A 15,695-nucleotide genomic window follows, 5' to 3' on the forward strand; every position below is an offset into this window, starting at 1 on the left:
GCAAAGTAGTTACATTTCATGTAGCTTACCTATAGTTAGGTTCCTATACCTAACTATAAGCTGCTTGAATAGAATCAATTTATCCAGGCTCAAGAGTGCAAGTTTGATCAGTTTGTCAAGGCTGGTGACCTTTAGGTAACGCAGAAATCAGAATGACTCGACATTTTTAGAAAAGGCACAAACAACATGATTTGATAAATATCGATAACGAACCAATCACGTGACCATCTCTCTAATTAATTAAACTTATGAATTAAGCTTAAGGCAGTGTTCTGTAATTTGTCCTAAGTGTGCTGCAGATGATCTAAAATCCTCCTGTGATTCGGCTCGTGCCGGAATATTCATTTAGTAGACGGGTAGTTATTTCGATTTTATTATGTACAATAGAATTATTTATACCGCTATAAATTATATAAGAAATATTTAATATTTAACTAAGGGGTTGGCTAATCTGTAAGTATAGTTATTGCTATTTACCACCTGTAAATTGCAATAACTATGATTGACTTGTTATGGACTACTCGTTTGTTACGGCGTTAATTAATATGAATATTTATAAGCGAAGCCGTGGTTCCCTCTCGCCGGGATGCGACAGCTCTCCGCAGTGTCGCAGCGCGTCGCGTAGTGCCGCACCGCACCGACGACACGATGCCTAATTATTTACAAGGCGCGTTTAATTATATGTGCTTTATCGCGCGACACGAATACCTGGCTGGCTGATGTAGCGCTTATGATGATTGCAGGGATGCTTTGTTTACTGAAATCGTCGTAAGCCTCGCTTATCTCTTTTAAGGAACATGGCTGGAATCATTTCAGCAAAGTATCTTTACAAAGATATGATTTTATTGATCAAAGTTGTCAGGTATGGAGTAAGACAGCGATCAAGGTCGGCAATAAATCACAAACAGCCCCCCTCTGCCTTCAGCTGCCGATCAAATTGATCTCGTTACGAAGTTTCGCAGTTATATCCCGATTCTGAATCCTGATTAGAGTAATGGCCAACCAGTCGTTGTTCGTTAACTGTGTCTCGGAGATGTTATAGGCCGAGTGTTTATATTCGAATCTTATAACGTAACAAAACTTACGAATTTGTCGTATATAAACAGTTTTTGACTCTATTTTCAGTGAACCTACTTAAAAATGGAATAATGAGGCAAATAGAAAAAAAAAAACAATTTGAATTAATTATTAAAAAATGTTATTTTTCTTCAAAGAGTTAAACACAAATCAATCCGCCTTTTGACTTACATTCTCCAAACCCCTAATACTGTTTAATTTACCATTACGCTATAGGTATTCGTATACATATTATCTATTATGACTTCTTATCAAGCGGTCACGCCACCTCTGTAGACTTATTGCTCTACGTTCTGACTCCATCTGTATTATATCATCCTGTAGGCTCGGCGTCCTGACCTGCGCAGCCGGGACCGCGCTGGGGGTGGGGTGAGGAGTGGGGAGGTGGGATATCTCGCAGATGAGATCGTCGCATTTGCACGCGAGGCGTTGCGGGCGGCAAACGCTTCGCGTGCAAACGCTTTCAAATACATTGGTTACTGTTGAAGCAGTAAATGTTTTATTAAAAGCTGTTTTCTTATTATTGTCTGGTTTTATTAGTGTTTTTTATTTATTTAGCTTTTGTCTGACCCTTCACTTTTGTGGAAATTTCCAGATAAAATAGTAACATTATTTCACTGCTTGACGTGTACGCTATCTTTGTGCAAAATATGATTCTAAAAAGTAAAGAAATTATTCTCTATAATGCAAAAAAGATTGTATCGTAATTCTACTGCTGCGTTTTGGGCGTGAAGGCTTTAGTTCAAGCTCGAAAAATAAGCATCAATGCTATAACATATCATCTGCCTATTTAATATTCGAAATCATTAGGATCAAACATATATCTTCTCGAGCATATTACCACAGAGAAGCGGAATAATTCATACTCTGAAAATATTTCGATAATTTATAATATCAATTTCTAACTTTCTGTTCAAGAAAGCCAGACGAAACTTTTGTCGCATTTACAATATTTTAATTTCAGGTAGTAGCCAATAGTCCAATCGGTTTTAAGGATCCCAAATTTGAAACCAACCAAGATTCAAGTTACGTGTTACCTACATACAAATAGAGGTGTGCGAGGCTCGGCCCCGAATGAAATGTCCCATTACTTAAATATTAAATATTTTATTTGAAAACAAACTTACTCCATTTATGTATACATAAAGTTTTATGTTTTACATACATAGTCTTCGTATCATAGTCTCCGCCTACTTAGATCAACTTTATTGTAAAACTCTGACTATTATTTACAGTTATACTATACAAAACGTGTCAATTTGCGTTAGTAATTTACAATTACAATAAATTGTTCCTTATCTTAAATATAAGTAACGCCGAATCGATAATTTAGTTTAACATTAGCTAACTTACAAGTATGTTACACAGAGGAATGGTTTGTTTCAAGTAAAATGCTTGTGCTCTATTGACGAAAATTTGCAATTTATACTCATATTTTCTCTAAATATAGGTCCGGTATCTTGAGCAATGCAATTATTTTTATCGTCCCCATTCAAGATCACAAGCAATTACCGAAAAGTGTCATGTTAGGGTCAAACCACACTAGTACAGGTATCAGCGACGGCGGCAAGCGGCGCCTGTCGTCGCTATGGTCGGCCCTACTTTCATAAATTTATTTATTAAATGAACGGCGCTTTCCGACCAATGGTGTATTAATTTATTTAATTAAAGTAGAGATACGTTTTGATAAAAAAAATTGCATGGCGGAACGTTCAAAACCCACTTGCCAGTTTAAGACAATTAAATTATTGTTGTTATACTATTAAATAGAAAAATATATAAATAAAAAAACGAGATAATTTTTAGTTACTCAATAAATTTAGAACATAAATAATTTATATTACTTAGCATATCTTTATACATTATAAGGTACACCCATTATAATATGTAGATACATTATTATGTATAAAGATATTATTAATCATGACATTAATAAAATTGCATGTTAAAATATTTGACTAAAATTAGTACCCAGTACGAGGTTTTTTGTTTTGGCAAATTAACATTGATCTGTTTAGGATGAAATTGGTCATTTCGACATTCCGCTAGGACAATATCAAATCACTTACAATGTCTCTATTAAAAATTACGTAGAATATATAATTTCAATTTTTTTTCACGTGAGCTTGTACACACGTTCTCTCGACTTGCACAGTTTACATTTTTATCCCAGATTGGATATTACGAGTACTTTTGCGGGCACCATATTCCTAACCACAATATTGTTCCTTACACATATGTAAATAGAGCTATAAACATCTTTGTTAAAACATTCATTATATCTATTTATATACATTCTCAATTAAGAACAACAACAAAATTGTAATGTGATCAAAAATGTGATTTCCGATGGAAATGACCTACAGGTGAAATGTATTTACAATAGTAAATAAAGGTGGTGGTGGGGAGGAGCCCGGCGGCGTGCGGGATTTGGTAACTTTGCGAGATTGTAAGAAATATCTGTGACTTAATTAAGTACAAATTCAGGCAGAGGTATGGTACACGCAGCTTTACAATTTTAACGACATTATTTGTGCTATTATTATATTTTTGTCTTTGATACAGGTACATAATGTAAATAAAATTTATTTTTTCAATTAGTTTAAATGATTTATAGTACAAAAGTAAATACCATAATACGCTCCGCCGGCTCTGCTGCGGGCGCAGTTCACCGACCGGGCGTGGCCAGCAGTAATCACAGTGATTTGACGCTACATTTTATTCGTTCATAAAAATCTTACGATATTCTCTAATCTTCATTAATCTCTTAATTATCAGAAAACTACGTTTTCACTTAGAATTATTTTGACGAGAAACTCTGTAACATATATATACAGTATTTGCCCTAAGACATCGCGCGACTTGATTTAGCTGCTAATTCGACTAGCCGCATTCCAAACAAGTAGTCAATCCAATTAATGTTTTTTTGTAATAAACATGACACTATTAAAATAATTATCAGTTTCGGAAACATTGATAAACGATTAACTTTTATTTAAATGATATAATGGAAGAAGTGTCCACAGAGATAAGGTTGTGTCTAACCATCGAACGTACTTATAATTTACCATAACAGCAATCGTTCACTAGAGTATAATTAGCGGCTAACAGTCATCGTGGCCGCGCTCGGGCGGGTCGGCGTGGGCGTGCTGCACGCGGTGCGCGCGCGCGATCAGCTGGCGAGCTGCGCGCGCAGCAGCCGGCCGTGCAGCACGCACGCGCACAGCAGCGCCATGATGCAGTGCGAGCTGTTGGACAGCCCGGCCGAGCCCGTCTGCATTGCCGCCGGCCGCTCGCCTGCAATGCAGAAATGCGTTTTAACCTTTATTGACTATTTTAATTTTAAATAAATCGTTCCATCGGAAAAAATCTATTTCAAATTCATATTGTTGCGGTGATTAGGTGTCTACCACTTCTTTACATTAGAAATTTCATACTCGTAATAAGTTCATTATCGTGCAGGTGATACTTGCTTATGAAGACAAGTACCGCCCAGTTGAGTTAGTGATTTAAAGGCATCAAGATCTTCAGCTCCGAAAATTTGTATCCAGGAATGTGTGTGTGCGAGCAGGAAGCACATCTGCAGTCGGTGAAAGGTACCAAGGTCCCGAAGTTAAGAATTAGGAAATACGTAAAAAGAAGATAGATAAGAAAGTAATGACCATTAAGCACGTGCACTCGAACCGAGGCCACCTCGGCGTTGGAGGGCGAGCAGGAGTAGCGGCCGGAGTCGGCGGGCGCCGCGTCCTGCACCAGCAGGTACGACGTGGTGGCCGCGCCCTTCTCCGTCACCACGGACACGCCGCCGCGCGACGAGTCGTACGATATCACCTGCTTCACAAACCAATGCGCAGTTGTCATTGGGCTCGCTACGAACTAAACCTGAGCAGTGTGCGTCATAGGTTACAGGAATATACAGGCAAGAAATTTTCTTCTACGTCTGTCGCTGAAATTATTGAGCAAACAGGATTGTATTAAGGTATCATTAACTCATTAGCTGGTGCCGCATTCCATAATATCCAATTGGTTAAGTTGGAGCAAACTTTGAGCGGCAGGTTTAAGGCTTAGCTCGTAACGAGTGACTTTAATTAATGAAATTCTAATGTTTAACGATGAGTTTTCCAGCAAAGCTTCGGCTTAATGGCGTTTGATAAGTCGTGTAAGTCGTGTTAGTATTCAGCCGTGTAAATCAGTTGGGAACTAATAAAACAGGCGTGCGCGCAGCTACTGCCAGTTCCGTCCGTAATTAATTTCTGTACCGAAAGATAATTAGCACAGAGCCCAAGCCAATTGGTAAGTAGTAGAATTTATTTATTTTAATAACTTTATTTATTCGATGTAGAAGGCAATGAATAAGGGTGCATGGAAAAAATTTGCGCCACGCCTGACGGTAAGCAAGTTGGGGTTTAAGGTGCCAAACAATGTAGTAAATGCACAATTCTTGCCTTGAAAATTCCTTGGTAATAAGTTATCGGGGAATAGAGAAGCAGGGAGGGAATTCCAGATTTTAGTAGTTACCATTAAAGGAAATTATTGTAAGCGTGACGAGACATGCCGCCCTCGCCATGCAGAGGTGAAAGGGGCAGGTCAAAAAAACCTTGGCTCGTCATCATTATAGGTGATATGGGTGTCAATTGTCTTTAAATTGAAGACCCTGCAGACCAGACAAAGTGAAAATAGGAATGTCGGAAAACGTATCCCAAGCTCAAAGCTGAAGGAGCAAAAAGTGGCGGCGGGTATCACTTGGGAACACGCGAGGATAAGACAGAGAGGGTTGGATTGGAAGCTTGTCCTCTGTGTTGTGTCACAGCCTACTGTAGCGCGGGGCGCGGGATCCGCGGGATGGCGGCAATTAAGCTAATTGGTGGAAAGCTCGTAAACAAGTGCGGCTGATTAGATCCCGCGCGTGGCGCGATGACTGCTCATCTGCATATCGTAGTAGCCAAGTTTCCGCGCGCTGGTGGCAGGTAGCCGCTTCGCTTTTATTGCAAACTGGCATAGAATAGGTATTCCGACATTATTCAATTGCTAATAAAAATACTTGTTAATTGCGTAATTGACAAGTATTTTGCGTAATTATAGCCTCAATTTGATCTTTTTGTGTGAAAGTTTCACAATGTTGGCTCGTTGTTCTACCGATTGAATGAAATTGTTGGAAAGTGAGTTATCGGCTATAGAATTGGCTTTCTAGCTATAAAATCCTCGTGTCATTGATGATTACAATCTAACGAGGTTTCAAAGTATTTTTGTATATCATATATTTTTGGGTATAATTTCTGGTTATGAAATTTATACAAAAAGTAATATTTAAAAATTCAAATTATTAATTCAAAAGAATCGTTTTCAATGATGCCTTTCGGTGAACAGTAGGTAATGTTTAATAGATATAGACATTTTTGACGCCGTGTTTGTGCTATTTGTATGTAACAAAATTCTCCATTTTACTTATAATCATGTGTTTTGAGAATCGTTGAGTTACTTCATATGATTTGTGCCTTTAACCATATGAATGTAGTAAAAATTCATCACAGTAAACGGAAAGTAAACAGGTTAGTAGGTTAGTTAAACGTTTTAAAATTTAAATTGTGTCATTCATGTATATTGATGCAATTAATAGGGCCCGTATATTTTATTTTACTAGAACACAAACTATTTGACATGTTTACATTATTCAACAACTGAATATTATTTAGCGAAGTATGCCTACATATCCAATTGTCTGGGCAATTGTATTCAATATCTAATCAGGTGACTTTAAAATGATGTCATTATTTATTTTTTTGAGTAATTTGTTGTGAAATGTCCAAAAACACGAGTCGAGAATATATTAGAGGCGTGAGATCGTTTGCATACAGTGGGCGCCGCTCGTAATGATGACGCACTGCGCCGTATTTACATACATTAGCATACACACGACATAAAGTTATCTTGTGCACACCGCATTAGATATGCGAAATTAAGATATCATACTGTAGTAACTCAATTATTTTTGTAAACATATCACTTAGTCGAAAGTCCATGCGTAGGTGATGTTTTATTTGTGAAAAACCCTCGAATGAAAATGAAGCGCCCTAGTGAAGCGCAAATTAACTAGCGCCATCTATGAATTGCTCTTAGAACTATAGCTTTGGGGTTTGAGGTTTATTTTACAAAGGCACCCCGCCTTGTTTCAAGATTATATGACTAGAGGGCGCCAATATTATTTTTAATTGCGATAGTATGTCATTCAACAGTTTCTATGTATTTCGTGTAAGTATGATATAAGTTTTATATGTGTACTTAGTAAAATGTCTTACGTTTAATTCGACATACAAACTTTTATTGTAAAAATGGCATGAAATGTTTATTTTCAGATAAGGAAAGTGATGTACCTGATATGACGGGCGCAACAAACAGGCTATGGTAACCACTTTCCAGCAGGTGGTATGTGTGCTAATCACTTAATTACTTATTAATGAAAAGTTTGGATCCCGGTTTAACTATTCTCTTCTGCTATTTTTATTGATTAACTTATTAAAGTTTGTGCTTTTCGGAGTTGTTAATTTATCAAGCATTTTAATAAAACGTAGGTAACACAAGAGAAAGTTTTAACCAAGGTTTGGGTTATGGTCTGAGGTTATGGGTAAGAATACAATAGCATGTGTCTGTCATTGATGAGATCTTGTTTAATGAATTTGGTATACTCAAGTCTAAGCAAGGAGTTTTTAAAAACTTTTTAAACAATGATTTAATTGAAAACTTAAGCGCGTTCGACATCAATCTGAGATAAGCACGATGACTTCAAAGTTATACATGCAATTTCAAAGAGAGCCTTTATTTTCTTTTCATGTCTTTGGTTATAGGTATCGGCGAGACTTTTGTAATTGTACAACGCCAAAAGTATTAAACTGGGATCCAACATCTTAAAACTATCTTAAATTAGAAATAGTAATCGAAGCATAATTACTTTGCGTCCGCTCACCTCGTCCTCATGGTACCAGAAGATGTAGGCGGGCGGCTCGGGGCTGAACTGGATGAGGCAGGTGAGGTTGATGGTGGAGCCGATGTCCACGTGCAGGTCCGGCCCGCCCAGGATCCGCGCCGATGGGACTGCAACAAGGTAAATGCTATTATAAGTATGTACAAAAATATAGCATATAGATTAACGTGGCCTTCAGTCTTTTTGTCTCTCTACCCCTGAGGTCGACCCTGTAAGGTGTGAAGAATTAATATATGTATGTAGGAATAATAACTTGTGTAGATACACTTCTACATACATACGATACGTAAAGATGGAACTTTTAATGCCTTAGTGTCAGATATAGGTAACCTTATAACAATAATTTTTAAATAATAAAGACATCAACATAAAAGCATGAACTTAAATTAAACGCACGAACTATTGCAATTAAGAATATATAATTCGATTCTCCTGTTTTTTGAAATTATAATAATTAGACAGGCGAAAATGATATTTTTTGGCTGCCCTTGCTCCGGTTTTTGCAGGCCGATGCAGATCAGGGTCGGGGCTCAGAGGCTGAACTGACACTATTATGGGTTAAATCGAAGAGTCAAAGCGTTTTTTGTATTAATTAAGCGATAACCACTCCCAGCTGGTTATTTTAAAATAATGGTGTAATGAATTGATAACAACATCTCATGATATGAACAAGTTTAACAAGAATCGAATATTAACCTGTCACTCTGATCTTGTGTAACTTTAAACTGCTTTTTTTACTTAGTAAGTGATTGTTTTCTTTCCTTGTACTGTACTTCGAACACTTTTAATTTTTACATAATTGTGTATATCTCAAAAACGACATACTCGTAACTGATTTTGTTGTCCCAGAAACTTAAATTTATAGATAGATCCTACCTATGTTTTAAATTTCATCAAAATCAGATCAGTGTTCTAAAAAATATGATTTTGCGCCAAGAACCTTGCTCGCTCGGTCAAAAAAATATACACCCACATTTTCGTTATTAATATTTAAGTATTTGTGGGATTCTCCTTGAAGGCTATTGCACAACGCTTGGTCTCTGTCCCGCCGCCCTCTGGCCAGAACGACACAGTTGCGGGTCGCCGGCCGCAGCCGAGCGCTTGTCCCTGGACAAACGGAGCGCCTTAATTACGCGGACGCTAACGAGAGCTGCTTTATACGCCAGCTCGGGGTTTAACCCCATTAGCATCAGGTCTTACACCACCTTCATGTGAGTAGACTGCCAGAGCGTACAACATCTGTTTGGAAATAACTGTTCGAATATATTCATATACAGATTGCAAGTTTCAAGTCAGTCAGTCAAAAGGTGTTCCTTAAAATTTATTAATATAACGAGGTTCTGCAAGGGCTCAGCAAAACATATAAATTGTGGCAAAGGTTTCATAGCCTGTAGTTGGACACTGAATGAAATTGTAAAAGCAGTTACCAACTAAGTATAATTTACTGTTGGCTAGTACCCAGAGGTTTTTGTTTGCGTTTCGGTGGCTTCTTATAGACTTTATGTCGATCTTTATCCCTTGGTGGCAATATGTGACATACTTACAAGATCTTAATCGATGATTAATTTCTGATAGACAGGCACTACACACACTTGTATGTAGATTTTTTTGCAACATTGCTAGAGTTAAAACCACAGTTTGTAACAATTCAGGTTCAGTGCAAGGATCTACTTAATTAAACTCTGACAAGATTAACGTCGCAACTACATCGGTAATTGAAATAGAAACGCCAGTATTAGCATAATGGTTGGTCGCGTCGCGTCGCAGTCGCGTGGCGAGGCGACCGGCGACCGGCGACGCGACTGTGATTTATGCTGTGGCGTTAAAGCGTAATTAAGCAACGGTTCAGCGAGAACAGAACAACGCCGATTTGTATATTTAAGATTTATCATAATTGTACAGTAAATTGTAAAATTATGCGAAATATTAAAAAAAAATTGTAAGAGACCGAATATACTATATCCGCTGAAGGTGTACATACTTCTTAAGTTCTTATTATTCGGTGCCAATCTGTATTTTTATGAATTAGGAAATTAGTTTATTACTGGAACGGTATCGTACACGTACAGCAACACATGATTACAGAAAAAAAATTCCCAATTACTCGCTACAGATATTAAACTTGTCTATCAGTTCAAACACAAGTCTCGCTACGACCATGAACTATTTCATAAACCGATGCCTACGACGCACTCCACACTGCACGTCGCACCGCCGAATGCTCGTAATACCTTTTTTAATTCACGTCGCCATCAACCATCATCATCAATTGATTGATGATCGTTGTTGATGGAGTGGTTTCCTTTGGATAATACTGTTCACGCAATTTAAATATATTTGTAAATGTTTAATGAAAAGTGATTGAAGTTAATAATTTAAAGCAAAATAACCTGTAAAATAACCATCAGCGGGAGATGAAAGCAGTATATTTAACTTTTTTCTATCGTCCAAGAACTGCATGGATGGTTTGCAGTGGTGTTAGTCGACTCCGTAGTATGGCACGTTTATGTCCCGTTACACGTCATAATAAGCGAAACAGGGATAGTTTTTCGCGCGATAAAAACAGCGTCGCGAGTGCCACGCCACGGGGCTTGAGAGACACAACGCCAGGCTGAAGATAATTAAACTGTAGATATGTCATGAAAGGCTTTTATTGTTAAAATTTATTTCTTTGTTTCTGAATCTCAGGTAGGCGTGGCCTTCGAGTCCAGACTATTGACTCTATCTACCCCTTAAAGGTGACGCTGACGTGATATACGTAGACGTGTATGTATGTAGACTGCCATTACAGTGCCGGTACACGCAGCGTCACAGCGCTGTAAATGCGGCTGCTGGTCTGGGTGATTGATGCCGGGCGCACGTACGCACGCTCAGGCGCAAATTACACTATATGTAGATGTGTCTCCTTAAATTATAGAATGGAAAATCGGTTGTGGTTTGTATAAAAGAAATCAAAATGGTGGTTAGCATGTCTATCAACATATACAACATAGGAATAATATTTAAATATTTTTGCTAAACTTTCAAAAATAGTCATTTACACTTGAAAATTCTACAAATTCTACCAAGACAAGATGTTTGGTCGTCGCAATGGATTTGAAAGTTATTAAGTTATTAAATTCAAATTCAAATTCAAAAATTCAAAATTTTTTATTCATTATTATAGGATATTATTATATCGCTTAATAATTGTCGTATGGTTTAACAACTTGGTTGACGTCAAATATATTACTTAAAAACTAAGTTTACTGCCGCTTCCAAGGCGTCAGTGCAGAAGAAGCGGTAACAAAATTATTATTACTACAGCTCAAGAATTTAATTTGTACTAAGGATCTAAGGATAAGAAACAACTTTATATGTGAAGGCATTTACACAGTCGCATTGAATAGAGACTTACATTTTAAGTGTAGAAAAACATATCATGAAATTGCATTGCTATTGGCACTTTCCGTTACCGTGTTGTGTAAAACGTAAAAACTATGCGCGATGTCTTTCTTTAGCCTTTATATTTTGTGATTCGGTAATGTATGCAAGTGAAGCGAGTTTCATATATAAATATATGTAGAGATCGCAGGTACTCGACGGGGAACAAGACGTCGACGTAAGCTCATAACAGCTCCGGCTTACGCTCGGAATGTAAACCTTTGCTTACAGAACACCCGGGAACTAGGAGAGCGATGGAGTTTGATGCGCGGATTAAAAATATAAGTAAATGCATTGTGAGTTTACTAGAGGCATTTAATAACAGTAAAATGTGGTGAACGATTTGGTTTAAAGATATCTATGTATAAAGTTGTAGGTAGGTAGGAAACTTGCTTTCACAATTGGTTTCAATATGAGGTACCAGGTAAAATACAGTTATTTTGCGAGTACCTGGAAGTTTAGGAATTACTTGCTTTGATATCTGCTGGGCGAGGAAAAAGCTAGGCTGTTCTGAGAAGTAAATTTGCAACATTTTCCTCAGCAGTTCGACATATGAGGAAAGAAGATTACTCATATTAATGTATGTTAATAATATTAATATATTAGTTACGCATCCCTTGAGTGTCATATTTATTTGCTTCACAGAAATCATACATGAACGTTTTCAAGTGAATTCTCCATGAAATATAAGCTCCTTGTCAACACACCTCTTAGGTTTTCTTTACGAAATGGGAAAATTCTCTCTCACAAGAAACATAACTTCATCGCAAATTGATTTACGATTACGAGTCGCAGCTAAGAGTATACCGTGAACCTTGAGCTTTTCCTTCGTATTGATTTTCATCGACGAAGGTGGTTGGAGAATTTTGCGAAAACATCAAAGCTGTCCGTGTGTCCTTGCTAGTTAGAGAAATATTTTAATGACAACTTTGTACGATATCACTTTTGTTTTCATTCATTTCATTCTCCTCTTGGCTTTTGTTCGGTTGTGTTCCGGACCCGAGTCCGCCTAGGTGTGCTATTATATAATGCTTACTTAATTATTTTGTTGGTTTTCATTGAAATATAATAAATTCTCGTTATAATCCTGTGTTAATTTTACATCTAGGAAAATAAAAAATAAAAATATCATTGGAACGTGAGCCGTAGTGGAATTATAACCCGAGTAGTTCTCGCCGAACCGGCTCCCCTACCACCACTTTCACTCATTCAGCGGCGCTCAAAATTCTTACAAAATACACGTAACATAGGAAGCAAGCCTTTTAGCTTACACGGCGCGCCGCAGCGGGTTCCATCGGAGATGACGCAAAGTGTTACGCGCGCCGCATGAAGTGAAGTAAATTATGAAGAGTAAAAATTTTTGTCAAAGAAAAAATATTTATACATAAGATCGCTAAAATCGTATAATATAGTTATACGTATAGGATTATATTTTCATAGCAATTACTCCTATAGAGCACTTTCTGTATTAACGAAAGAAACACCAGTTAAATGCTTTTATGTGTATTCTGCTGCAAGGCGGCGATGCGCCGACAGGCTGCAATAACAGTGCGAGCGCGTGTTTTCTTATTATACCGCCGCAAACTGATCGAGATGCGCGCTGCTTGCTCGCTGCTGACTTTCAATGCTGGAGCTTATGTTATCTTCAAGTTCTTGTTTACAATTTATATATTACAAGTTTTAAAGGAAACTTAAACGTGAGTTATAAGGTTGGAAACTGTTATTTCGTAAGTTTAAGTTGAAATACTTAACTCCAATGCTATTAAGAACATTGTTTTCAAGATTTTTCATGCAATCAAAGAATTGATTTTCCCGAATCAATGTTTTGTATGATTTTCAATTCAACTTTGGGACTAAAGCGAATAAGAAACAAGGATATCTTAAAACATGTCTCATCAGGAAGTGCAAGTGCGCCGATAAGCAAATTAATATGGAATGCAATGTTATAGCTATTCTTTTTCTTGCAACATATAATTTTTCCAGCTTTGAAACATTGAACACGAAAATTGAAAGAAAAGCAACCAGAAAGGCGCGGACGGAAGATGTAGCGCTGAGCTATAAATCTGTCGATAAACTGGCGACAAAACGCAGGAGCACCTCGACGGGCGCCGCCGTGTATCATCTGTCATATTTTAAAGTTGCAAATATCGAGAGGATAGAAAAAAATATTTTTAATTTTAGCCTCCTTTTTTAAATATCAAATTTATCTTGTTGCGATGGATTTAATACTTAAGTTTCGTTTATTTTTCCGCAAATTGATATGTACCTACGAATCACTTTTCTTTCCATTTCATCCATATGAATATTTCAGAATCCTTACTTTGTGCCGTTCTATGTTCCTTTACGACTGGACATACTAAATTTTACCTTCACTTGCTCAGTAGTTTTAGAAATTTTAATTCAGTTAACCAAGAGTATATATTTGTGTTTATGATCGATTGATTGCATTATCGTCGTGACGTGGACAGATATCACGGATATATAACATTAACTAAGTGATTTCCTTACAGGATGCAAAACTCAAACTTTATATTCCCTATTTAATTTGTGACACCGTGACGCCTGTGGGGGCTGGCCCGAACGAGAAGTTATTGAATTTCGAATTCCGTGCGATTTTATTTGTCACAAGAGAATAGCTGGCGCCGCGGGGATGCGCTTCTTAGGACAAACAAACACATCCCGCTAAAGATAACTCGTGTCTTGCAGATGCCGCTACAACGATATATGGAATAGTTTATTAGACGATTAACTTTTGACCTATTATGGGAAAATATATACGAATTCTCTATAAGATGTCGGTTACTGAGTGCAATGTTTTTTACAGGTTATTTGATTTATCCGAAAGTTACAGAATTTTAGGAAAACGATATGTGCGAATAAAACCCGCAAATGTCTGCTTGTAAATTAATTAAATAAGAAAATTAGCTCATTAAGGGATTCATTAATTCTTTGACAAATATGTGAGTACAAAGACGAGTGAATCCGCACGAAGCGGCCCGCATTGGCCTTTGTTCCGCGCGCCAACTCTACACATAAAGTTATAATTTTGCGAGTTAATGTCACAGCGTTCGTTCACTGTGCAGCCAAACAATTATAATATGGATCATTTTATGTTTAGTGCAAGTGCAATGGTGAGGGGGAAAATTTTCTATTAGAGACCAATGTTTCTAGCAATAGCATCATTATCAACAGCTGCTACCAAGATTCAATGCTGGGCATAAACCTTCTATTGCAATTTATCTCTTATCACTGCAATCTATTTCTTGTTCTGATGGAAACGCTCCCATTGTAAGAAACAATACATCTAATATGGACCGTATAAACATTTTGGTAATTGTACCAATTAATGAACGGACGTTAACTGTCTGTTGCGGTTGTTATTTTGTTTACAATAATTTGCGAGTGCGCGCGATAAATGAAACGCGGCGTTCCCGCGGGCGCGCTCTCGGCGGCGGCCGCCCGCCGCGGGACGCGCGAACTTCGCGCTTACACTGACTGCCACGTTACGCCTTTTTGTTTCAACTAGTCATGATTGTAACGTACGAGTAGTTATTAGTAGATTCTGACTAATGCCGTTTTACAAGTAAGGTTACACGTTTATGCAACAATAGCAGGATAGAGCTCTATCCTGCCATCGTTGCATAAACGGGATCTTTTTACTGGAAATTTATCGTGCGTGGTAGCTACCACGCATAAATTTCCAGTAAAAAGATCATTAATATCTTTAAAAGTTTAAAGTTGGTTGCTATTGAGATTTATTTATCGCCTAAAGGAAAGATCTTCATTGTAATAAATATGATTTTAAGCTTTGATTTCATAATTTGGTTGTCAGGTTTGTCAAAGATTTGCTATTTGCTCAGATCTCCAAGTAAGGCCCCACAGGCCGTCTCAAATTAGTTGGTACGTATTGCGTAGTTGTTTTCGTTCTTTCATTATTAAAATATTCTAAAAATAAAATAAAACAATGGCATTTTATAATCCTCATTTGGAATCCGCGAGCATCCGTAAACAACGCAACTTCTGGCTTCGGATTGAAGACACGAACTGAGACAAACAGCGCCGCTTCTGCAAGTCTTAATTAATTTCGCACTCCGATGAGTGACACGTGCTCCGTTCAGCTCAGGATAACTAAATAAGGTGCAAGTCCATTGCAGCAATACTGAATATTTGTTTATTTATTAGGTTCCAAATGCGCATAATTACGACATAATCTACA

At 37.4% G+C, this 15,695-nt stretch overlaps 1 protein-coding gene across 1 annotated transcript in view; it reads right to left on the reverse strand.

Moving 5' to 3' along the window:
• Positions 1-2,205: 2,205 nt before the first annotated feature.
• Positions 2,206-15,695, reverse strand: part of LOC132902960 (zwei Ig domain protein zig-8-like) — a 380,584-nt gene continuing 367,094 nt past the window's right edge. Inside the window, exons 5-7 of the mRNA XM_060950048.1 lie at positions 8,039-8,166; positions 4,740-4,908; positions 2,206-4,374 (exon numbers count right to left, since the gene is read on the reverse strand). Of these exons, the coding sequence (XP_060806031.1) occupies positions 4,250-4,374; positions 4,740-4,908; positions 8,039-8,166 (422 nt within the window). The 3' untranslated portion in view covers positions 2,206-4,249. The remainder of the gene's footprint in view (positions 4,375-4,739; positions 4,909-8,038; positions 8,167-15,695) is intronic.

This window comes from Amyelois transitella, chromosome 3 (genome assembly GCF_032362555.1).
Source record: "Amyelois transitella isolate CPQ chromosome 3, ilAmyTran1.1, whole genome shotgun sequence".
Classification (NCBI taxonomy): Eukaryota; Metazoa; Arthropoda; class Insecta; order Lepidoptera; family Pyralidae; genus Amyelois; species Amyelois transitella.